This window comes from Chiloscyllium plagiosum, unplaced genomic scaffold (assembly GCF_037043375.1).
Source record: "Chiloscyllium plagiosum isolate Xiang-an unplaced genomic scaffold, Cpla_swu_hap1 HiC_scaffold_17, whole genome shotgun sequence".
In the NCBI taxonomy this organism is placed as follows: Eukaryota; Metazoa; Chordata; class Chondrichthyes; order Orectolobiformes; family Hemiscylliidae; genus Chiloscyllium; species Chiloscyllium plagiosum.
The window spans coordinates 33,477,148-33,503,449 of record NW_028270155.1 but is presented as its reverse complement, the minus strand read 5'-3'; the positions used below and the strand labels follow the sequence as shown (position 1 = coordinate 33,503,449).

Here is a 26,302-nt window from a genome sequence, read left to right as displayed (position 1 = left end):
GCTACAACAGTTCCGGGGTGAGAAATCTGAGAGTTACAAATCAATAAAATATTGGTCACACTCATGCCCAATATTTTTGAACCCCTTGTTTAACATTAAAATTTAATTTTCGATCCAAAATATCATTCACTTGTCACAGCAAATGTCCCCGGTGCAGTAATGTATATAATTAAAAGTGTTTCTATATTCCTCAGGTCCCCATCAATTTACAGACACAGTGAACAATGGTTTGAGAAAGCGGTAATATTCAGTACCGACCTTTCAAATTAAAGATGTTATTCCCCACCCCCAAGGTGAAGTTAATTTCTGGAAGATTTCGGTGATGGGGGGGAGGTCGGCTCTGTGTAGTTGCCCCGGTTACGGTCAGTTCCGGTTCCGGTTGAGCGCGTGGCTCTGGAGATGCGGCCGTTAACGGACGAGGAGACCCGGCTCCTTTTTGAGAAACTCTCCAAATAGTGAGGCTGGCGCGGCGCTGTACCGTATCCGAGTGTCCCGGTGCTGTTGGGAATGGCTGTGTTGTTTCTGGGTGTCTCTCTCTGTCTCGGTGAAGCTGAGGGCGGCAGGTGGTGGAGGGTCAGACTCTGGGTCTCTCTGTCTCTCGGAGCCTGTTACAGGTTTTGGGGGTGGGGTGGGAGCAGCGTCGGTAAACGGCAATTGGTTGGAGCCAGAAAGGCTGCCTGTTGGGCCTAGTCTTCCAGAGTCTGTATAAATGTAGTTATTATCTACACACACACAGAACTCATAGTGCAGTCATGTCCAATTCTGAATCGCTTTTGGAATTTTAACAACGTAGCTAAGAATTTGGGTCCAAGACAAACTGGGTGGGCAGAAGGCAAAATCAAAACTTAGTTATCAGGCTTGGACTTAAATGATACCATTTATTATACTTTCATACTAAATGTGGCTGTAGGTAAATCTAGATTTAGACTCTGATCTTACAGCAAGGATTAATCTAACTTCATGTGCTCCCAAGAGTCATTCTAGTAGTAGTTTCAGTTTTAACTTTCCCTACTCTGTGTTATTTGTAGTTGGTGATGTACAGCTCTTTGACATCATTGTCAGGTTGCTGTAAGGTCATGCAGCTCTTTATGTAAAATAAACTTGCATTTCTGGTTTATTATATATTTATTGTTATGGCACTTTTTTTTAGTTGGGACTGAGGCACATTGGTTGGGCAGTGTAGAGATATTTATGCTCTATCTAACCACGGTATCTGATCTCGGAGTAGCTAATTTTGAAAATCTTGAAATAAGAAAACAGTTCCTGTCACAGGGCCAAGATGCATTCATGTTGATGAACAGATCACTTAATTTGAAACGTGATAGTAACATTGAATGTTACTTGGAAATCCTGTCCATGTGCCCAATATAATTTGGTGCTCTCTGCTTCTCAACTGGAAGCACTAAGCCTTGAATTAAACACTTGACTGCAGTATTGTTTTGGATTGGAATTGGTGTGTGCTTTTCTAAATCTTTCCCAACTTAAAAGTTATTAATGGTTTTCTTTAGCATGATTCCATTGGTTCTAAGTTGCTTGTAGTTATTAGTGAGAAAGCTTGCAAGTTCTTGGTAACTTAATCACTTTACAAGGCAGCTAAATTTCAGGACAAAATGTTAGTTATCATATTATCATCTTTGGTATGTAGAAACTGGAAAATTTCACAAGGTCAGGCAACATTTGTGGAGAGAAATAAAGTTAAAGTATCGGATCAAGTGACGTTTCATCAGGTTTTTAATGCAGTCTGACCCAGTGAGTTTTTATTTCAGATTTCTAGCATCTCCATTGTTTTGCTTTTATATTAATCTTCTAAGTACTGTTTGTTAAATTGAACACCAACTTTGGGACACATAAGTAAGAAATCATTTCAAGCTCTACCCTTATTTTATGCATGTAGGTTTGTTCGCTGAGCTGGAAGGTTCATTTTCAGATGTTTCGTCACCATACTGGTAACATCTTTAGTGAGCCTTCAGATGAAGCACTGCTGATAATTCCTGCTTTCTGTTTATATGTTTGGGTTTCTCTGGGTTGGTGATAACATTTCCTGTGGTGATGTCATTTCTTATTCTTTTTCTCAGAGGGTGGTAAATCGGGTCCAAGTCAAATGTGTTTGTTGATAGAGTTTCGGTTGGAATGCCATGCTTCTAAGAATTCATGTGCATGTCTCTGTTTTGCTTGTCCTAGGATGGCTGTGTTGTCCCAGTCGAAGTGGTGTCCTTCCTCATCTCTACGTAAGGATACTAGTGAGGGAAGATTATGTCGTTTTGTGGCTAGTTGATGTTCATGCATCCTGGTGACTAGTTTTTTGCCTGTTGTCCAATGTAGTGTTTTGTTACAGTCCTTGCACGGTACTTTGCTTCTTGTCTGTATAGGGTCTTTCAAGTTCATTAGCTGCTGTTTTAGTGTGTTGGTGGGTTTGTGGGCTACCATGATGCCAAGGGGTCTGAGTAGTCTGGCAGTCATTTCAGAGATGCCTTTGATGCAGGGGAGAGTGGCTAGGGTTTCTGGATGCATTTTGTCTGCTTGTTTGGGTTTGTTGCTGAGAAATCTGTGTTCATTGGGTACCCATTCTTTTTGAATACACTGTATAGATGATTTTCTTCTGTTCTGCGTAGTTCCTTTGTGCTACATTGTGTGGTGGCTCATTGGAATAATGTTCTGATGCAGCTTCGTTTGTGGATGTTGGGATGATTGCTTCTGTAGTTCAATATTTGGTCCATATGTGTTGTTTTCCTGTAGGCGCTGGTTTGAAGTTCCCCACTGACTGTTCGCTCTACTGTGACATCTAGGAATGGCAGCTTGTTGTTGTTTTCCTCCACTTTGGTGAATTTTATGCCAGAAAAGGTATTACTACTAGTCTTGAAGGTTTCCTCTAATTTGTTTCGTTTAGTGATGACATTACTAAACGAGTCTCTGCATTACTCTCTCTGCCAAGAGCCCTGATATCGAACAAATAGCTCTGACAACCATCCAACCCAAACTTTGGGTCCGCTATGTGGATGCCACTTTGGCATCACTAAATGAAACAAATTAGAGGAAACATTCAAGACTATCAGTAATACCCTTATTGGCATAAAATTCACTAAAATTCAACAACAAACTGACATTTCTAAATGTTACAGTAGAGCAAACAGCCAATGGGGAACTTCAAACCAGTGTCTACAGGAAAACACCACATACGGACCAACTATTGAACTACAGAAGCAATCACCCCAACATCCACAAATGAAGCTGCATCAGAACATTATTCCAATGAACCACCACACACTAGCGCAGAGGATCTAGGCAGAGCAGAAGAAAATCATCTATGCAGTGTATTCAAAAAGAATGAGTACCCAATAAACACAGTTTTCACAGATTTCTCAGCAACAAATCCAAACAAGCAGACAAAACGTGTCCAGAAATCCTAGCCACTCTCCTCTACATCAAAGGCATCTCTGAAATGACTGCCAGACTACTCTGACCCCTTGGCAACGTGGTAGCCCACAAACCCACCAACACACTAAAACAGCAGCTAATGAACTTGAAAGACCCTATACAGACAACAAACAAAACAAATGTCATTTACAAAATACCGTGCAAGAACTGTAACAAACATACATTGGACAACAGGCAAAAAACTAGCCACCAGGATGCATGAACATCAACTATCCACAAAACCACATGACCCTCTCTCACTAGTATCCTTACGTAAAGGTGAGGAAGGACATCACTCTGACTGCGACAACACATCCATCCTCGGACAAGCCAAACAAAGCCACGCACGAGAATTCCTAGAAGCATGGCATTCCTCCGGAACTCTATCAGCAAAGACACTGAATTGTATCTGATTTACCACCCCCTGATAAAAAGAACAGGGAATGACTTCACAGGAAATGACATCACCAACCTAAAGAAACCCAAACATATAAATAGAAAGCAGGAATCATCAGCAGTGCTTCGTCTAGAGGCCCACTGAAGGTATTACCTAGTGAGGTGTCGAAACATCTGAAAATGAATCTTCCAGCTCAACGAGCAAACCTACATCCAGAACCTCAATCTGAACTACAAATTGTCTCAAAACTCGCTAACCCTTATTTTATCTTTTACTATTTTTAGTATTGGAGAGAATATAAAGTTACTGGTGGATCGGCCTGATGGAACCTACTGCTTCCGTTTACACAATGATCGTGTATATTACGTAAGGTAAGAAAGGCAACAAGTTTTTAAACCTATACTCTGGTTTTGAATAAGGCAAAAACTTCATCTGAAGTATACTGAAGGTTGAGGAAGTTCGGGAAAATTCTTCTTAGTATGAAGGGAGGATTAAAGAATTTGAGTGAGTTTTGTGAAAGTGTATTACATAATAGCTATGATTAAGTGTCGTAAAGTTTTTTGTACACTAACTGGAAATGGCATTGTTATAAAATATTACATTTGATATGGCTGAAATTTGTTTTACTGTATCTTGTAGTGAAAAAATCCTGAAGTTGGCAACAAACATTTCTCGAGAGAAACTTGTTTCATTCGGAACCTGCTTTGGAAAATTCACTAAAACTTTAAAATTCCGACTTCACATTACAGCACTTGACTATCTTGCTCCTTATGCCAAGGTAGGTGATATATTGTTCAATGAACTGGTAGGTATGTCACCATGACTGAATTTAATGCTCTTTTATTATGGATAAGGTTGGATCTATATTTCCTAAATATTAGAATGTGTCTTCAAAGTTAACTTGTGTAGTTTTTTTAATATTCAGATATATAAGGTAATAAATTTTTTAAAATTTCAGTACAAAGTGTGGGTGAAACCTGGAACAGAACAATCTTTTCTTTATGGAAATCATATATTGAAATCTGGCTTGGGCCGAATTACTGAAAATACAACCCAGTACCAAGGTGTAGTGGTTTACTCCATGGCAGACATTCCTTTGGTAAGTGAAAGGATTGTTTGCTCTTTATTAACTGTTGAGACATAACCATTCTGCTGGAAGGGATAAATTAGACAAAGAGGTGGTCTTGAGGGACTGCTGGAGGCATCCATGTTTCTGAGCCAGAAATTCTGGATTTTAAACAGGATGGGCAACAGCTTGCTGGGCATCTGTGGATTAGATTTGAATCAGGAGCACGTGGTTTGATCCCTGTTTTGCTTGAGGTGATTTGAAGCCTCCCTTCATGACTTTGGAGGTTCTGTCACTGTAGGCAGACATGTATTTGGACATAGAGCTTAACTAGACAAATTCTGACCATGATAGACCAAGTTTTAGTCTATTTTGACAGATGTAATGACATTTAACATTAATTTTCAAATATTTAGTTTGCAAATTAAAATCTGGCAATTTACATCTGTTATGAGTAGGCTTCATTATAGCTGCCCTATCCCATATGACCTGAAATCAATTTTTGTTGTTCTAATTTATCCCTTCAGGTTTAACAGATTGTAACATAACAACACTGAGAAAAATATTTTACACAAAGATAGCAAGCCAAACTAAATCTAACTCACTCACTAAATTCATAACAGAGTGAACTTTAAACATTCAATGACCCTCAAAATTGCTCAGGTGTTTCCAAGTAGACTTTACACATAATGGATTGTGTATATCAATTTTTAACTTACATACTTAATAATAAATTGTTAATTTGTATTTAATTCTAGCAGAACACAAACTGTGATACTCTAATTAATATCTCCAGTCTAGAGATCTCGGTCAATGCAAACAGCTTCAGTAGTCTTCCAAAATTATTCAGCCACCTCATGCAAGCTGGGATTCTCTCTCAAGTTGATAATGGGATTGAAATCAAAGAGAGATTGTAATAAAAGCACCTTCTGGAAGCTGTTCAAAACCTAGGCAGAGCCAGTTTAATCTTAGTTTACTATTTTTTTTGTTCAATATTTTCTATGTTAGAACCTCCCTTGATTGACCAACAACCAACCAGCTATGAATCTGACCATTGCAACACCTATGTCGAATCATCTATAGTGTCCTTTGAGCAGTAATTAATCTGCATTATCTTTCCAGGCCAGTTCCACATATTAAAATCTGTGTTCTTTTTCAAAAAACAGCTTCTGTTCAAAGTTCAATTCTCAATTTCAATTCTCAGAATTGAAATGAAATATCATAAAAATAAAAGAAAAATAGTAATGGTCTCAATAATACTTTTAATACGTTTAATACTTTTTGTAATGCAAATTGTCTTCAAGACTGTATTATGAATCAAAATGTTGACATTTGTTGTTTATCTTTTGTTCTGGTTTTTTAAGGATTCTGAAGATACGGTTAAGTTATATAATGCACAGCTTTTAAAACATTCTTGACTTATTTCTGAAGGGCTTTGGAGTTGCTGCAAAATCAACACAGGATTGCCGGAGAGTAGACCCTATGGCAATTGTTGTATTTCACCAGGCTGATGTTGGCGAATATCTTCGGAACGAGGACACTCTAACATAACTCATTTTGTCAATCATATTAAAGACAATTGTTCTCAAACTGAGAGGATTAGTAACGTGGATCGCTCTTTACTAACCAGATTCCTGTGATACCTTCACAAGGAAATGCACAACACCCAGTTTTGATGAGGAACTTAAATGAATTCAACGAGGTTTCATGGAACAGGATGCTTGCAAGGTGGTATCATTTGTAAACCTAGCAGATTATTGGTTCAGAGTTGTAACAATTGTAAACAGGAGCACTTTCTTTTGAAAATGCTACTGAGGAGTGAGCCTGTTCCTTTGCTTTTAAATTATAATGAAGTTTCAGACAATAGGGTAATTTAATAGATTTGACTGTTGAAAATCCCGAAATCCAATTTGTTTACATCTGGAGACAGGATTATCTGCAGGAATCTCTATGAGGTTCATTCATAGGTAATTTGCATATTTCAATTGGAGGGCATTGAACCCCATTTTGTTATGTTTGAATTACTGTAATTAAAAAAAAACTGCCATCAGGTTGTCTTTACATAAATTGTTAACTATAATTTTGTTGACTGCTTTCTTCTTTTCACAATGGAGATACTAAGTTCAGTTGATTAAAGGAAGTAATTAAATTTAGTCCAATCCAGAGGAGCAGGTTAACTGGACTTTTAATATATTTTGCTACGTTACATCTTGCTGGGGTACTGTGGTGGAAATGAAGCTTTGCTATTCCTGAAGATATTACAAAAGCTGAACATCTTTTAAAATATAAAGAATTCTCCAATTTACCTGTCACAACCACAAACCAATTCATTACTTGTCGATTGAAGCTGCATTTGTAATCAACCCTTTTGGCTCCAGTTTGTCCGCAACCACTGCAATAAGCCACAGCTATGCAAACCATGAGTATCATAATGGGTATCAATTTACTTTCAAGCCAGACAGCAATCCTTACCATTCCTACTTTTAAAACAGTTCTTAACTTATTTCAATCCACAATTTAAAACTGTACAAATAATAGGGATGTCTTTACAAGAAATTATTGTCAACAATGATAACGTGTTGCAAATATAAACTTGTCCTGTAATTAAAGCTCTCTACTGATATGTGTTGCAATGCTTAGTTTTGCATAAAACGATTTTTTAACTTTTACTGCTGAAACTTATGTTCAACTATTTTCTTTCCAAATTTCTCAGTTTTGTTATTTAATACAAAACAGCTCTTCTCTCTCATTCAGTTTTTCTTCTATACTGGCCTGCTATCCATTATTTCCTTGTTTACCTATCCTTTTCATATCTGTCTGTCTCTGGGCTCCTTTTCCATCTCTCCACTCACCCACTTCCTCCCCCTGCCCCCACCCCCACTAACCTCAGCATAAAACCAGCTCTTCTTAGCAATTGACAGTTCTGATGAAGAGTTACTGGACTTAAAAAGGTAACTGCTTTCTTCCTACAGATGCTACTAGACCTGCTGAGTTTCTCCAGCAATTTGTTTTTATTATTAAAAACAATTTGCTGTTATATAAATTTTATATCGACATGTACTGCTGGTGAATCTTTTCAAATGCTGATTTCACATTTATAATGAGCACAGCTTTGAGCCCATCACCATTTATTGATGCTGTCTTACCAATGAGGCACTCCAGAAATATCTCTTGCAAAGGTTCTGTCAGTATAATACACAATATTGTATCATCACTATTGGTTGTCCCTTTAGTTGCCTTGACCTTAAGCTCTGTAGTCTCCTAACTACCATTAATTTTCAAGATACTGCTTAAAATCTTGCCCTTTGATCAAGTGTTTGGTCACTTGCACTAATATTTCCTTCTATGGTTTAGTGGCAAATTTTGCTAGCTTCTGTGTAATCCTATGGGAAATATGACTGCCTTAAAGGCATGTTTTTAATAATAAACATGGATCTGAATTTGTTCTAAAGTAAACAATATAAACAATCACCTCTTATTAGCTTGAAAAGTTGTACTTTAGTGAAACTAAATTTACACTGCTAACTCTTGAGTTTTTTTTTGTGTATGAAGCAGCTTTGAATTAATATCAGTCGACAGTGAGTGGCTTTGAGATCCATTAAAAAGGGATGAGAGTCATTAACATCTTGCTAAAGATTACTGTGTTTTAAATTTCACAATATTTCAGAGATGCAGAGCTTGGAACAATAAGGAGCATAATTAGTGTGAGGAGATTTTGCCATATAAAACAGAAGTTCAATGAATATATCCTGGAATTTGGTTGCAAGGAGGAAATGTGCAGAGGGGGAAATGGATACTTTAAGTAACACTTACTGTAAATAGTAAACTTTGCAGAGTAATAGGTGAGAAAGGTTAAAAGGTGTGGATCAAAAGACCTATGTGCAATGAGATCAGGTGTGCAGTGGAATCACAAACCACAACATGACATGAGTGCAGGGAAAACAGTTGATTGGTGTGTGTTTCCAGCCTTTAAAGTAAAGGTAAGGTTTTTGGTTTATGCTTAGGTGGCTAGACCTTATTTATGTTACTTAAAGGTAGCATGTTAAATATAAGATTGATATATGTAAGAAAGGCTGGCAATTGTTTTGTGTAAGCTGCAGGGATACATCAGTAATTAATAAATAAAATACTGGCAGGACAGGTTATATCGACTGTATGTCAGAACTACTGGACACCAAGTTGAGCCAGAGCAAACATTTGCAGCAAGTGTTTGCAACTTGAGGAACTTAGGATCTGAGCTGGAATCCAAACTGAAGACATTGTGCCTTATCAGGAAGGGGGCTGTTGCCTGGACACTTTGGTCCAGGTTTCCATCTTACTGCTCAGATTACATGATGTAAATTTCTTCTGTAATCAGGGAGGAAGATATGACTGCAGTTGAAGCAGGTATGCAAACTCATGGGGTAACTTTTGAGGAGCCTTGGCCACCTCCAGTTCTGAAATTATATGGTTCTTGCAAGCTGTGTGAATGAGTGAACTGACCACAGCACTGTTGTACAGAGCCAGACAAATGAGGTGGAGGAAATCGGTATACCACAATATACAATATACTATAATTAGGGGGATAGATACTGTTCACTGAAGCAGTGAGTGAGTCCCAACCGCTGTGTTGCCTGCCCAAGCATCAGGTTAAGGGTTTCTCATTGGGGCTGAGAAACCGTGGTGAGAGGGGAGAGATTTAGTTGGCATCCACATTAGTATCAATGACACTGATAAGACTAGAAAGCAGGTTCTGTGAAAATAGCTATGGTTAAGAGCTAAATTAAAAAGGAGGAACTTCAAAATAAGAATTTTGTGATTACTGAACCATGGGAAAGTTAGGCTAAACATAGTAAGGAGATAAATGCATGGCTGAAAGATTGGTGTGGATGCAATGACTTTTGTTTATGGGAACTGATACTGGGAAGCTGTTCTAATGGGAAGGGCTCAAACTGTGCTGGGGTCAGTGCATAGGCCAATCAAATAAACAGGGCTGTAGAGGGGTTGCAAGATGGTGATGACCCAGTAGGTATGCCCTGCTCAGCTCTGCACCAGAACCCAAAGTGGTGCACTCATCCTACCTTATTACCCATTGTCGTAGAAATTGTTAGTTTTTGACTCCTCCCCCCAAGAATTGTTCTGTGTTAGTTTAAAGTAGTTAGAAAAATGACCATGAGGATCACTCCCCTGCAGCAATGGATATGCCCGCAGCCACAGCGTCGGCCCCCACAAACGCCCATGGGGAATTACCTATGGAGCAGAGCCTGGTCTCAGAGTTTGTGAAACTCCGAGAGATCAATTCAGTAATGGAGGAGACCTGGGCCAGGCTGGAACTGATCTTGGTCGTGCTACAGCAGCATAACTAGGACATCCAGTGTCTCGGGCAGCTTGTCATGGAGGTGGAGCAGCGGACCGCGGCCTCCCAAGCTACGGCATAATCTTCGGCGGGTTGGGTCCAGACCCTGGAGCAGCAGGTACAGGCCTTGGAAAAACTGGTTGACGACCTCGAAAATAGAGGCCGTTGGATGAACATCCATCTGTGGGGCATCTGGAATGGGAGGAAGAAGGCCAGCTAATCAGCTTCTTGGAGAAATGGCTCCCGAGAATTTTGAAGCTGGAAGTTGAGTTAGGCCAGGTGCGGATCAAGCAGGCCCACTGGGTCGCAGTGGGCAGGCCTGGGTCGGACCAGCGCCCCTGCCTGGTCCTAATGCGACTCCAGCACTACAGAGATAAGCAAATGGTGCTGGAAGCCTCTTGAGCACTGGGGAAGGATCCAAAGGCTCTGATATACAAAGCATCATGAATTATGCTTTTCTAAGACTTTTCTGTGCTCATGATTCGCAAGAGGAAGGCCTTTGGTGAGATAAAAAGGCAGCTGAGGGACTTGAATGTCCAGTATTCCATAAGATATCTAGCAATATTACATTTCAGCCATGGAGGGTCGCTGTTTAATTTTGACTCACCAGAAAAGGCAAAGGGCTTCCTGGATACTTTAAAATAGACTGGCTGGCTTGAATAATATGGACAATAATATTTACTTTTTTTTCTCTGTAATTTGCCTAGTTTACCTGGTTGTCATGGTTTTTACTTAAATTGAATTTATTGTCATGTGTACTGAGGCACAGTGAAAAGCTTTGTCTTGCGAACAATACAGGCAGATCACATAGTTAAGTAGCATAGATAAGTAAATAGGTAAACAGCGACAAAACAAAAACATAGGTATAGGCAAATGCTAAGTGTTTGAGAGTCCATTCAGTATTCTAACAGTAGGGTAGTAACTCTTTCGAAACCGGCTGGTGTGTGTGTTCAGGCTTTTGTATCTTCTTCCCGATGGTAGAGGTTAGAGAAAAACATTGTCAGGGTGGGATGGATCTTTGAGAATGCTGGCGGCCTTTCCTTGACAGCGGGCCTGGTAGATGGACTCTATGGATGGGAGGTTGGCCTTTGTGATTGACCTTGCTGAGTTCACCACTCACTATAACCGTCTCTGATCTTGAAGATTGGATATATGTGGGGGTCCTAATTGTTTTTCTTTCTTTTTCTGTTTCTCTGTCTTCTCCCTTCTCTCTCCCCTCCCATTATCCTTTTGTTCTTTTTTCTCATCGTTTCCTTTTTGTTTTTCTCCTTGGTATGGGACGGGGCTTGGGGATGGTTATATGTCTTTTCTACCAGGACTGCCGAGAGTTAAAGCATGGATGGGATGGGTTGGGTGCCAACTTTTAACTTTCTTGTTATAAGATGTGTGTGACTTTTTCTTACTTTGTGTTGTCTGGGGCTAGGGCACAGCTTCAGCTAGGAGGAGCCATGGAGGGGTTAGTGGGTAGGATGAGCGCGCCCTATGGGCAAGGGGGAAAGTCTCTCATTTGTGTTATATGTTGGTCTGTTGGAGAAGTAGTTGTTAGAATTCCCGGGACACTCAAGATGACGTAGATTATTTATGGAGCGCATCCCTCTGGACTTCCTTACGGTATGGTGCACCAGAAAACAGAACTGTCTTATAGAATGTGGCGGCCCTTTCTGAATTATGTAGACGCAGACTTATCGGCTATATTGGTTAGGACCTTTGTGTAGTCATGAGGGCTATGTCTGGTGATCCCGCGGCTCCTGAGAGGAAAAATCCTGAACAAATACGGGTTTGCCTACTGATGTTCCCAGTGGTGAGGAACTTTGGTGGGATTATGCTGAGTGCTGTAACTTAACTGAAAGTAATTTAATTTACCTTGGTTTAACTTGGTAACTTGGTCTAATGTTTTGTTTTTAGTTATTTATTGAATTGTAAGTTTTTTCTCCTCAGTGGTTTTTGGAGTAGTAGTTTGTTTACTTTTATTGTCGTTATAAGGTTGTTATATTGTTTTGTAGTGATTTTGTAATTTTGTAAAAAAATTAAAGATTTTTCTCAATAAAAATATTTACAAAAGAACAGGGCTGTGGAGAGCATTTGAAACTAATTAGAATGGAGAAGGATTCTGAAGAGGTGATTGGATTGCTGTGTTCTTCCAGTATCCTGCCTGTCTTCTTTGGATTCTAGCATCTGCAGTTTTTTTTTTGTCTCTAACCAAAGGAAAAGGACATGGTAGCATTGCAGGACAGTTATGTAGATGATGATCCACAACGTGGAACAGGCAGGGACAAATTGTACAAACATTAGAAAAGGAGGGAAGCAATGGCTTAGTGGTATTAATCCAGAGACACAGGTAATGTTCTGGAGACCCAGGTTCAAATCCTGCCACAGCAGATGTTGGAATTTGAATTGTAAAAAATCTGGAATTAAAAGTAATTATGACCATGAAACCATTGTCAGGAAAAGCCCATTTGGTTCACCAGTGTCCTTTAGGGAAGGAAACTACCATCCAGACCCACAGCAATGTGGTTGACTCTTAACTGCTCTCTTGGTAATTAGGAATGGACAATAAATGCTGGTATAACCAGCGATGCCTTCATCCTGTGAAAGAATAAAAAAAAGCAAGCAGGGTAAAATGGAAAAATAATGATAACATGCTTCTTTAATGAAATGCACTTGTTCCAAATATTAAATGAATTAATGGAACAAACAGATCTTATAGTCAGCATGGCGATGTGGTTACAAACTGAACATTTTTCAGGAATATTACTTTTTGGATATACAGGAAGGAAAGTGTGGCAGGATATCTTTGTTAGCAAGGGATGTAATAAGTATAACAAGAAATTATCTTGATTGAAGGATGTAGAATCTGTGTTTAGAGGAAAGGAATAACAAGGGGAAGAAGACATTGATGGGAGTAGTCTATTAGCCACCCAGAACCAAGGCAACTGCAAGTGTGCGAGCCCCATTCTCCCCTGCCTTTTTTGTGTGTTGCATAGACATTTTTGCCAAATTCATCAGGAAGGATGATAAATTCCACCCTTAATCAGGTAATAGCCAAGCTGGATTGTGAAGCTTAACTTTTAGGGGTCTTATTTTGGTTGCTATGTGCAGTTATGTTTAAGTAATTGTTTCAGTATTTGATTGTCAGATTTCTTAATGAATAGCTAAATTTAAGGCAGCTTGTGGTAATTTACTCTCAACAATTAGCAATAGAAGGAAAGAACATACCCAACACTGCCCTCAGCCTGATGGTCACCTTTGCGTGTGGCTGCGTCAAGCTGTGTGTAGACCCTCAGTGTGCAAATACCAAGTGTCACTGTACTGAAGGATGGGCCTGCCTTGTTGCCATTGAACATTCCAAGTAGTTGTACTGTTCTGTATTGTCTGTTGCTTGTGGAAAAATTTGCAAAGAATATACCTTTGACCACAAATCCATCAGACAATAGTCAGCACGTAACATCTTTAAGACCCTGTGGGAAAAGGAGAGCCTGGTTCTTGTTCGATGGTTCCCTGAGCAAAGTCAGCTACTGCACACTGCCTTCGAAGGAGTCACCCAACTTCTTCTGGAATGCGTCTTTGCAAAGGTCTGGAGAAAGATGCAGTGATTTTGTCAAGATTTATCCCAGGCAGCTCTCTGGCACAAGATTCTGCTCTACAACTGTTCCATGGGATGCACACCAAAACAAGCATCGACTACATCCGGAGGACAATCAACTCAACGAAAGACACTTTTTGACATGCCTGAAACTTGTTGATATTTCAGTGTAAAGTGTTGACCTCAACCGAGTGTTGCAGACGGCACCTTCCATTCAGGACTACATCAGATAGTTGCCAAAAACACGGTGCGGAAAGACACAGAGGTCTTTTGGCCAAAGTATAATGAGGCCCCATTCAGTTCTCAGACCCCCATTGCCTCAAAGCATATGGAAATATTTCCCCTGAATGAGGTAATAATGCCTTTATTTTTGCAACTACACAATAGCTCTGTGGGATGTCAAATTTCAATATGTCTTGTGTACTTTTTTCTCACAAAGACAGGATAGAACGGATTGAAACCCATTGCATAAAATCACAGGAGGCCATTTGACCCATTGTGCCAGTACTGGCTCCCAAAAGAGTTACTCAACTCGTCCCACTTTCCAGTCCTATCTCTGTAGCCCTTTAACTTCATCACTTTCAAATATATGTATTTTGAAATCTCCTATGGAATCCACTTCCACCACTCTCCCAGGCAGTGCATTTCCAAATCCTAACAACTCTCTTGAGTAGTTTCTCCTCATCTCACTCATCACTCTCTTGCTGACAATCTTGAAATTATAACCCCTAGTTGCTGATATCCCTAGTGTCTACTTATAGATAATTTCTTTAATGAATAATGCATATTTTTGCAATAAAAAAGAGTAACTATATAGATAGGGGTGCACTGGTAATAATTTCCCAGAATCCAGAAATTCTGAAAAGGTCCAAGAGGATTTGAAAAAAACTACCAGCATAAAACCCTATTCAAAAGGGAGTGAGACAAAAACATAGGGAACCACAGGCCTCTTAGCTTAATATCTAGTGTTTTAGAGACTATTAGAAAGGATGTTTTGGCAGAGCATTTAGAAACACATAGTATTATTAAGTAGAGTCACCATGAATTTGTGACCAGGAGATCATGCCTGTCAGATTTATCAAAATTCTCAAAGAGGTAACAAGTAGGACAGAGAAAGGTGTTTTGGGGGGTGAGGGGGTGGCGGGGTTGGGGTTGCAGTAATTGTTATATATTTGGGTTTCCAACAGATGTTCTTTAAGCTACTGCATATATAAGGCAATTTAATAAGAAGAGACTGTAGTGTTATGTTAGCATGGATTGGCGAACTGATCAAGGGATTAGGATTATAGTGGCATTATTGGATGGCAATCTGTAACTAGTGGAGTGCCATCAGTGCTGGAGCCACAATTATTTACAATACATATTAATGATTGGATGACAGAAATAAATTGCCAAGTTTTAGGATGACATATATAGATGGGAAGACACATGGTGAGGATAATGCAAAGTCTACAGAGGAATATAGTCAGATTAGTGAAAGTACAAAAACTTGGCAGTTGGAATACAATGTGGGAAGATGGAAATTTTGCATTTTGGCAGGTAGAATAGAGGAGCTTGATATTATTTAACAGGAAAAACTGCAGAAAGCTGCAGCACAGAGGAATCTTTGTGCATAAATTACAAAACAATAGCATACAATTTCAAAGTTAAAAGTAATTTGCAAACAGAATGTTGGCCTTATTTTCAAAGGAAATGGAGTATAAAAAGGAGATCTTGCTAAAACTATACACAGTGCTAGTTGGATGACACCTAGAATATTGTGAGCAGTCTTGGTCCCCTATTGAAGGGAAGATAGATTGGCATTGGAGGAAGACAAAACAATCCACAAGGCTGATCCTGGGTATGGAGGGATGTTCTTTGATGAGAGGTTGGGCCTGTACTCATTGAAGTTTAGAAGAATAAAGCCACTCTTAAAACAAATACATATGATTGTGTGGGGATTGTTTCTCTTCGTAGGAGAACCGAGGACCAGAGGGCATAATCTCGGATTAATGGATTCCTCATTTGTCTCTCAGAAGATAATGTTGGTATTGTTATGTATTTTCAAGGCTCTAATGCACAGAGTTTTACTCATTAAATTAATCGAGGGTAATGGGGAAAAGATAGGACTGTGGAGTTAAAGATTATCAGATAAACTGTAATTTCATTGATTGACAGAGCAGGCATGATGGGTTGAATAGTCTATTTCTGCTACCACATCTTATACAATTATTTGAGCTGCAGGCAGTTTCTGAGTTATGAATAGATTCCATTCCTAAATAGGAGAAAGTGAGGACTGCAGATGCTGGAGATCAGAGCTGAAAAATGTGTTGCTGGAAAAGCGCAGCAGGTCAGGCAGCATCCAAGGAGCAGGAGAATCAACATTTTGGGCATAAGCCCTTCTTCAGGAATCCTGAATAAAATGACGGTTCATAATTATGAGCAAATGTTTGCATGTCAGATCTTTAAAATTAATATGGGATCTCATTCTTAAGTACAAGCTTTCATAACTTGGAAATTTTTGTAAATCGCCACCTTCTGTATATTTAAAATAAAAATATTGTGCAATCTTTTGCCACCTGAGGGCTCCAAACTGCTTTTGCAAACTTGAGCACTTTACAGCAGTATTGTAGTCTGAACAAATTAACAGCACACAATAATGCAATAAAAGCTGAAATGACTCAATAGTTCAGGCAGCATGTATGGTTAGGAACAGAGTTAATGTTTCAGGTCAATAGCCTTTCATCCTGATAAAGGATGAAAGGCTATTGACCTGAAACATCGATTCTCCTGCTCCTCAGATGCTGCCTGGCCTGCTGTCCTTTTCCAGTAGCACACTCAGCCTTCCTTCAGAGCTGAAGAGAAATAGAAACGTAAAGGTTTTATTGACGTATATGGCAGGGGATCTGGCAGGAAGAACAAAGAAAAGTCTGTGATAGGATGGAGGTCAGGGCAGATTAAATAAACAAAAGATTTCATGATGCAAAAGCCAAATTAAATGATATTGATGTAGTGAAGAAACAAAGGCTGGGTTCAAATGAGACATAAATTGCTACACCTAGCCAACCAGATGCAACACAAGGCAATTGAAAAAAGAAACAAAATGAAGATCAACTCTGTTACAAGAGTCCTTACTGCATGTTCGGGTTTTACTTGAAGGGGAATGTGGTTCCATTAGAGGCAATTCAGCAGAGATTCACAAGATTGAGTCCAGCAACGAGGGATTTGTTTTATGAAAAGAGAATGAGTAGTTTAGGTCTGTGCTCTCTGCAGTTTAGATGAATGAGAAAAGATCTAGTTGAGGTTTTTAGATGCTAAAGGGATTGACCAATTAAGTATTGAAAGGGTGTTTCCTCATGTGGGCAACCTAAAACAAGAGGTCATAGTTTTAGGATAAGGGCTAGCAGATTTATAACAAAGGTAAGTAGAAATTTTATGAATCTGTGGAATTCAGAGTGTAGTGGGATATTGAATACATTTATGGAGGAGACAGACCAATTTCTAATTGGTGATGGGTTAAAGGAAAATAAAGAGTGGACTGGAAGGTGGAGCTGAGGCCAAGATGAGAACCCCCTAAGACTAATATAAATATCGGGAAATGGACTATAAAATATTAAAGTCACCTCTGCATCTCTAAGTATTAGGTTCTGAGGAAGGGTCACTTGACCCAAAACGTTAACTCTGGTTCCTCTCCACAGATGCTGCCAGACTTGCTGAGCTTTCCCAGCAGTTTTATTTTTGTTTCTAAGTATTATAGTTGTACTCATGGAACAAGTTTTCTTTTATACAGAAACTGTGTAGTATGTTAATTTTGTTAGCAATTGAAACAGATCATGTTAGTGTTTAAGAATAGATCAAGTGGACAGTTGAAGAAAAAGGGGATAGAAGTATTAACATAGACTGGTTCAAACAGCCTGTTTGAATATTGCTCTTCTTACATAATTATCAAGTCATGAAATAATTCTTTCTTTGAAGCAATATTTTTGGCTAAACTTTAGAGAGACATTTACACAACATGAAATGACACTATCTTCAGACCTACAGACAAACCAATGGAACACCCATGGGATCTCCGATATCAGGGTTCTTAGCAGAGACAGTAATGTAGAGACTCGAACAAATAGCTCTGCCGACCATCCAACCCAAACTTTGGGTCCGCAACGTGGATGACACCTATGTCATCACTAAACAAAACAAATTTGAGAAAACCTTCAAGACCATCAATAATACCCTTACTGGCATAAAATTCACTAAAAAGGAGGAAAACAATAACAAACTGACATTCTTAAATGTCACAGTAGAGCAAACAGCCAATGGGGAACTTCAAACCAGCGTCTACAGGAAAACACCAAATACGGACCAAATATTGAACTACAGAAGCAATCATCCCAACATCCACAAATGAAGCTGTATCAGAACATTATTCCAATGAGCCACCACACACTGCAGCACAGAGGAACTACACAGAGCAGAGGAAAATCACCTATACAGTGTATTCAAAAAGAACAGGTATCTAATGAACACGTCCGCAGATTTCTCAGCAACAAACCCAAACAAGCAGACAAAACACACCCAGAAACCCTAGCCACTCTCCCCTGCATCAAAGACATCCCAGAAATGACTGCCAGACTACTCAGACCCCTTGGCATCATGGTAGCCCACAAACCCACTAACACACTAAAACAGCAGCTAATGAACTTGAAAGACCCTATACAGACAACAAGCAAAACTAATGTCATTTACAAAATACGGTGCAAAGACTGTAACATACATTACATTGGATAAACAGGCAAAACACTAGCCACCAGGATGCATGAACATCAACTAGCCACAAAACAACATGACCCTCTCTCACTAATATCCTTAGATATGGATGGGGAAAGACACCACTTCGACTGGGACAACATATCCATCCTAGGACAAGCCAAACAGAGACATGCACAAGAATTCATAGAAGCAACTGGAACTCTGTCAACAAACACATTGACTTGTACCTGATTTACCACCCCTGATAAAAAGAACAGGAAATGACATCACCACAGGAAATTGCATCACCAACCCAAAGAAACCTAAACATATAAATAGAAAGCAGAAATCATCAGCAATGCTTCGTCCAGAGGCTCACTGAAGATGTGGTGACGAAATATCTGAAAATGAACCTTCCAGCTCAGCGAGCAAATCTACATCCAGAATCTCAACCTTGATTTTAATGTTGGAATTCAGGTTCTGTTGCAACATTTCAGTTCATACACTAATGTCCAAAAGAGAGGGAAAGATGCATCACTGAAATTGTTCTTGTCCTCCATGAGTACAACTATAATACTTAGAAACAAAATTAGAAATTGTTGGAAATCTGTGGAGAGAAGCCAGAGTTAACATTTTAGGTCAAGTGACCCTTCCTCAGAACCTAATACTTAGAGGTTACCAGTAAAGCTTTGTGTGGGTAGAAATGGCCAGATTGTCTGGTTGCTGTGAAGAAATTATGGGTGTGTGTTAATTAGAGATATAGTGTTGCACAATGGAACTTATACGTTTCACTCATTACAACATCTAGAGTAACTACGAGATATGGCCGGCCAAAAATAAAACATGTTTTATACAAATCAGTCTTTGAAAGTATTCAGATAATGGAAAATACATTAAAATTGTCTAAAAGATGGACATTTCTTAGGGAAATAAACTGAAATGACATCCATCTTTATTAATACATGTTTTTGCACAATTTCTGGCAATACTACAGTGAGTGATTGGAAAAAGGCCCATGAAAATTCTGCTTCTATTTTTTCTTTGTATTCAAATTTTTTTGGGGGAAGCTGCAATATTTAAGGGTTAATGTGGTACATACATTCTTTATTTAACTCTTATACTAATATATAATATGCTAGGCAAGCTAATGAGATAACTGGAGGAAATAACACTAGTGGGGTTCCATTATTTCGATAGCCATAGCCAGTTCTACATTCATTCTGAATCTGTTCATAAGGAATGGGCTCATCAGCACCAGAAGAGTTGGATTTAATCTAGAAAACAAGCAGAAACATATATATATATGTTAACACAAATAGTCGATTATCATTTAGAGCTTGAACATTGCTGATGGAAACATTATATTAAAACTTTTCATCTTTCACAGATCATGACTGAAATGTAAGAAAAACAACTTTTGAAAGGAAACACTTCAAATGGCATGGGAAAGGGCAGCTATTGGTTGGACTATAGTTGACACAGTTAAAATTCTTGCTGCATCTCTTTTGGTAAGATCATGGCAGATCTGATTGAAACCTCATATCTGTATTCCTGCATATTCAGTATACGTTTACTCCCATGCTTGACAAGAATCTGCCTTAAAAATACTTAAGAACTCTGCTTCCACCACTTTTTCAGAAAGTAAGTTTCAAAGACGTATGACTCTAAAAAGGAAAAAAAAAGCCTAATCTCAGTTTGATTTTGATTTTTAATTAGTGACCCCCTAGTTCTACGTTCTCCCATAAAAGGAAACATCTACCCTATCAAGACTCCTGAGGATCTTATTTAATCAAGACAACTCTTACTCTTCTAAGGGCCTGTTTCCACACTATAATGTAATCTAATCTAATCTAATCTAAACTCCATCAGTTACAAGCCTACAAGTAAACCTTCTGTGAACTGCCTCCAGTCCATTTACATGCTTCCTTAATATAAGGTGGCCAATGCTATGCTTTGTACTCCAGATATGGTGTCACAAATGCCCTGTATAACTGGAGCAGAAACACCCTACTTCTGTATTGAATCTCCCTCTCAATAAATAAGAACTTTCCATTCACTTTCCAAATTACTTGCTGTAACTGCACACTAACCTTTTTGATGCCTGTGTGAAGACACCTCCGATCCCTTTTTATCTCACAGCTCTGGATCTTTCAGTATTTAGATAATATATTTCTTTTATATTTTCATGCCAACATGGACAACTTCACATTCTCCCCACATTATAATTTATTTGACACATTTTTGTCTTCTCATCCCGAGCCATATCTTTTCATAGCCTCCTTATGTACTTTTCTTAACTTACATTTCTACCTATTTTTGTGCTATCAGAAAATGTGTAAACCAATTTTCTGCCCCTTCATCAAATCATTATATGCATTGTAATTAGGATCCCAACAAAGAGCCATGTGGCACACCACTCATTATATCCTGTCGATCCAAAAAAGTCCCATTTATGCTTATTGTCTGCGCCCTGTTAACCAGCCAATCTTCCATCTATGCCACAATAACCTTTGACTTGACTCTTTGTAGTCTTTGTATAAGTCTTTAGAAAAAATGAATCTACACACTATCATCTTCCCAAACATTAAGTTTCCTCTTCATCAACAAATCAAGAATATATTGCAAGAAACTTAAGATGTCATTGTTCTGCTATTGCAGCCAAATTGTGATCCTCCCCAGCTCTTTTTCCATGGTGCAAGTTCAATAATTAGTCTTTCATTATCAGATCATTTTTTCACCAGAAATTTATTATGAATAAGATTAAATTAACTAGTATCAATCATGTAGCTGTGATACCATGTGGATCAGCATCTGTCTTCATCCTGATGTGGCATTCCACCGGTAACCTTTCTTTTCAGTGGTATGGGTTTTGGGATACTGTTACTAATATTACTCTTTTCATTTAATCTGGTAGCAGTTTGGTTCCAGACAGCTTTCCTGCCTGTCATTGCCCTCCTAGACCAATTCAAATGTCTAACTGAGTGAGACTTGCAAACTTTGAATTTGTGAACAGTCGACCTTTTCGGCAGATGACAGGGTTGAAAATATATACAGTCTTGAAGTTAATACTTCTGGCTAAGTGTTTCTGCTAATAATGTTGGGAAATATTTTAATTAATAATATTGGAAATTGTAAAGACATTTGTTGCGGATCAGGTGGTCAGATATAGAGATAGGGCTTAATGAAGCTGAGACTCTGAAGTAAGCTGTGTTATCACTATGAACTCAGTAGTCATGTATTAGTGTTATATGAAGAAGTTGGACTGTGCAGTATGGAATGTAATGCTCTATAGCTAGAACATCATTTAGAGTTTTAAAACAGTGTTTACCATTAACTAAGCAGTCTGATCTGAGCTTGTATCAGACCTGAAGAGCTCACATTAGAACCTAATGCAACAAGAGCCACTTGATTCCTAACCTTGTCATAGTTTTGATCCAGACATTGACATTAAGTTAATTGTCATAGCAAAGGTGGGAGTTGTTGTCCTCAAGGCACTATTTGACCACTTAATGAAACTGACATTTATGAGAGTCAAGGGAAAAATCCACCAGCTGTTGGAGTTGATGTCACAGGAAATGAAAAACGCCGTTTTTTTAACTTCATCTCAATTAATCCCAGCATTCCATCTCACAGCTATAGGATGAACAGGTGCTCATTCATCATTCTATTCCTAATTTATCTCTTTCATTGTAACATTTAACTTTGTTGCTAATTATTTTGGTGTATGCACAAATTGATTTTAATGGTACGTGAGTCAAAGTGATCTACTGGATTGCTATAAGAAAACAATGCATCAACTGCTAATGCTTCTAAATTTTTGGCACAAATTTCTGTCCAAAAGAGCAGCAGTGATGAAAATAGCATGTTTGCTGTTATATAGATCTGTAGGTTAGATTCACCACACGCTGACTCAACTTGTGGAAGCTGTTGTACCACATTGTCAATAAAATGACTGCAGAGTGTGAAAGTTATTTTGGTTCCCACACTGGGGTCAGTGTGGGAGGTGGTCAGTCAGTTAAGTCTGATGCTGAGCTCCAGCTGGTCAACATAAATGGCAGGTTATTTTAAAGATAGATTTCTCAAAATAAGGTCATGAAGACTTTTTTTGAAATAATATATGCTCACCTTTTCCACTTGCTCAAAGACTCGTAGGAAATTTCCTCCAAGTGCAGCTTTCACATCTTTATCAGTCCAATTTCTTCTCAATAGTTCAGCTACTAAGTCTGGATAGAAGGACACATCTTCCAAACCTGCAGGAAGTCTTCAAGTGTTCAGGAAAAAAAAACTGTAAGCCAGTTACTTAATGGTGTGGTAATTCAATCAGGTCTGACTTGATGTTGACGTGCATGCATATTTTCCAATTAGGGTTAAAAGTTTCTGGCTGATTTTCCCCCTACCTAACCTAGGGCCATGAACACCGTCTGCAATGTTGCTGTTGGTTACCACATTCCGAAATTGGATTGTTCTCTTCATGTCTCAGTACCACTTGAGAGTGTACCCATATGCTCCTTTCAATGGGAGAGCTGAACACTAATCAATTCAATAATTACATTTTTCGACAATATTTTGAATAATTTAGTCGCAAGAAAGAACTTATTATTTATTCCAACCAAAGTTTAGGAAAGTGACATAAGGCAGGTTTAAGAAAATCTCTCAGAGTAAAAGATCCATGAGGAAACAGTGACCATAATATGGTAGAATTTAACATTTAGTTTGAGAGTGTGAAATCTGGATTGAAACAACTGTGCTGACATTAAGTAAAGGTAAATCCATAAAAGTGGAGGCAAAATTAGCAGGAGTGAACAGGAAAGGAATTTTGCAGAAAATTGGGTGAGGAAAAGTAGCAGGCATTTAAGAAAATAGTCAAGTTTCACAATGAAGACTGATGTAATGATAAAAGTCCACAAAATTATAAGGGATATAAATTTTTCTCTTTAATAGAGGGATCAATTACTATGGATTAAAGATAAGGGCAGCAGGTTCAGAAGGGATTTATGGAGAATTTCTTTCACCCAGAGTGTGGTGGGTATCTAGAAATCACTACCTTAAAGGGTAATAGAGGTGGGAACTATTACAAAATTTAAGTACTTTGATGAACACTTGAAACATCATAGCATAAAAGGCTACGGGCCAAGTGCTGGAAAATGGAATGAGTTGATGCGGTGCTTGATGACTAGCACAGATATGATAGATTAAAGGGACTCTTTCTGTGTTGTAACACTATTACTCTATAAGGATTCTAGAAAGTGGATAGTGGTTGATCAATTAAGTTAAGGATAGTGCCAAATAAAAAATAAAATAATCAAAAAAGATAGCCAGAACTTCTTTAATTGTATTAAAAGGAAGAGAGAAGTCAAAGTGAATATAGAGCCCTTAGAGAAAGAGATTTGAGAAATAATCATGGGGAAACACAAAATGGCACTGTGGCTCAGTGGTTAGCGTACATTTTCAAGATAGCAACCTGTAACTATTTGAATGGCTCAATGATCAGTGCTGGGGTTGTGTTTACTTACAATGGTTTGCTTGGAGAAAGTGAATATACTATAGCCCACGCTGACACAAAAATAAGTGGAAAGGCTAGTGGTGAGTTACTCCTTATGGAGTGTCCAGCGGAATATAGACATGTTGAATGAATGTGCTAAAACTGGCAGATGGAATACAATGTGAGGAAATGTTAAGTTAGGAACTTTGGCAGGAGATGACTGCAGAAAGCTATAGCACAATGGGATTTGTGAGTCATCATGAATAACTCACAAAAAGCTAGCACACAAGTTCAGTGGATAAGAGGGAAGGCAAATGGGATATTGGCCTTTATTTCAAAGGGAATGGATAATAAAAAACAGAGAGGTCTTGTTAAACTCTAGAAGGCATTAGCTAGCTTAAATACTGTGAGCAGTTTTGGTCCCATTATCTGAACCAAGATATACTACAATGGAGGTAGTCTGGAGAAGGTTCATACATTGATCTTGCATGTAGCACGAACAGCCAAGTTTCTGGTATCAAGACTGGGTCCAACACAATGGGGCGTACGTCGGCTTCAAAGAGATCAATTGTGTGAGGGGAGCATCTAGTCCGAGGCACAGACAAACGTTTCTGTGGCCAGCAGTGAAAGATCAGAATAGTGTGTTGCCTCCCTGGTGCCAAGATCAAGGATATCTCAGAGTGGGTGCAGAATGTTTCAAGGGAGAGAGGGACCAGCAGGAGGTCATTGTATACATTGGAACAAATTACATAGGAATGGAAAAGGATGAGATTCTAAAGGGAGAATATAGAGAGTTAGGCTGGAATTCAAGAGTAATAATATCTAGATTACTCCCGGTGCTGCGGGTTGTGAGGGTAGGAACAGGAGGATAGAGCAGATGAATGTGTGGCTGAGGAGCTGGTGTATCGGAGAAGGGGTCAATTTTTCGATCATTGGAGTCTCTTCTGGGGTAGAAGTTACCTGTACAAGAAGGATGGATTGCACTTGAATGGGAAGGGGACTAATATACTGGCAGGAAGATTTTCTAGAGCTGTTCAGGAGGATTTAAACTCGTAAGGTGGGTGAGTGGGACCCAGGGAAATAGTAAGGAAAGAGATCAAGCTGAGACTGGCACAGTTGAGAACGGAAGTGAGTCAAACAATCAAGGCAGGCAAGGACAAATCAGAGAATAAGGTAAGACTGATAAACTAAACTGCATTTATTTGAATGCAAGAGGCCTAACAGGGAAGGCAGATGAACACAGGGCATAGTTAGAAACATGGGACTGGGATATCATAACAATTACAGAAACGTGGCTCAGGGATGGGCAGGACTGACAGCTTAATGTTCCAGGATACAAATGCTACACGAAGGACAAAAAGGGAGGCAAGAGAGGAGGGGGTGTGACGTTTTTGATAAGGGATAGAATTACAGCTGTACTGAGGGAGGATATTCCCGGAAATACGTCCAGGGAAGCTATTTGGGTTGCACTGAGAAGTAAGAAAGGGATGATCACCTTATTGGGACTGTATTATACACCCCCTAATAGTCAGAGGGAAATTGAGAAACAAACTTGTAAGGAGATCTGTTATCTGTAAGAATCTGCTGCCTCACAGCGCCAGAGACCCGGGTTCAATTCCTGACTCAGGTGACTGACTGTGTGGAGTTTGCACATTCTCCCCGTGTCTGCGTGGGTTTCCTCCGGGTGCTCCGGTTTCCTCCCACAGTCCAAAGATGTGCAGGTCAGGTGATTTGGCCATGCTAAATTGCCCGTAGTGTTAGGTAAAGGGGTAAATGTAGGGGAATGGGTGGGTTGCGCTTTGGCGGGTCGGTGTGGACTTGTCGGGCCGAAGGGCCTGATTCCACACTGTAAGTAATCTAATCTAATCTAAAATAGTAAGGTGGTTATGGTAGGGGATTTTAACTTTCCAAACAAAGACTATTACTGCCATAGTGTTAAGGGTTTAGATGAAGAGGAATTTGTTAAGTGTGTACAAGAAAAAATTTTGATTCAATATGTCGATGTAGAGAAAGTGCAAAACTTGACCTACTCTTGGGAAATATGGCAAGGCAGGTGACTGAGGTGTCAGTGGGGGAGCACTTTGGGGCCAGAAACTATAATGCTATTAGTTTTGAATTAGTGATGGAAAAGGATAGACGAGATCTAAAAGTTGAGGTTCTAAATTGGAGAAAGGCTAATTTTGACTGTATTAGGCAAGAACTTTCAAAAGCTGATTGGAGGCAGATGTTCACAGGCTGGAAAATGGGAAGCCTTCAGAAATGAGGTAATGAGAGTCCGGAGAAACTATATTCCTGTTAGG

The 26,302-nt window shown here is 39.1% G+C and overlaps 2 protein-coding genes across 2 annotated transcripts in view; one reads left to right on the top strand and one right to left on the bottom strand.

The window, feature by feature from the left end:
- Positions 1–367: 367 nt before the first annotated feature.
- nip7 (NIP7 nucleolar pre-rRNA processing protein) lies at positions 368–6,957 on the top strand. Its single transcript, XM_043706799.2, has 5 exons — positions 368–455; positions 4,096–4,182; positions 4,451–4,589; positions 4,770–4,910; positions 6,309–6,957. The coding sequence occupies exons 1-5, from the start codon at positions 400–402 to the stop codon at positions 6,426–6,428; spliced, it is 543 nt and encodes a 180-aa protein (XP_043562734.1). The 5' UTR covers positions 368–399; the 3' UTR covers positions 6,429–6,957.
- Positions 6,958–14,855: 7,898 nt separating this feature from the next.
- Positions 14,856–26,302, bottom strand: part of dpep1 (dipeptidase 1) — a 58,915-nt gene continuing 47,468 nt past the window's right edge. The window contains exons 9-10 of the mRNA XM_043706798.2: positions 22,646–22,781; positions 14,856–19,794 (exon numbers count right to left, since the gene is read on the bottom strand). Of these exons, the coding sequence (XP_043562733.2) occupies positions 19,636–19,794; positions 22,646–22,781 (295 nt within the window). The 3' untranslated portion in view covers positions 14,856–19,635. The remainder of the gene's footprint in view (positions 19,795–22,645; positions 22,782–26,302) is intronic.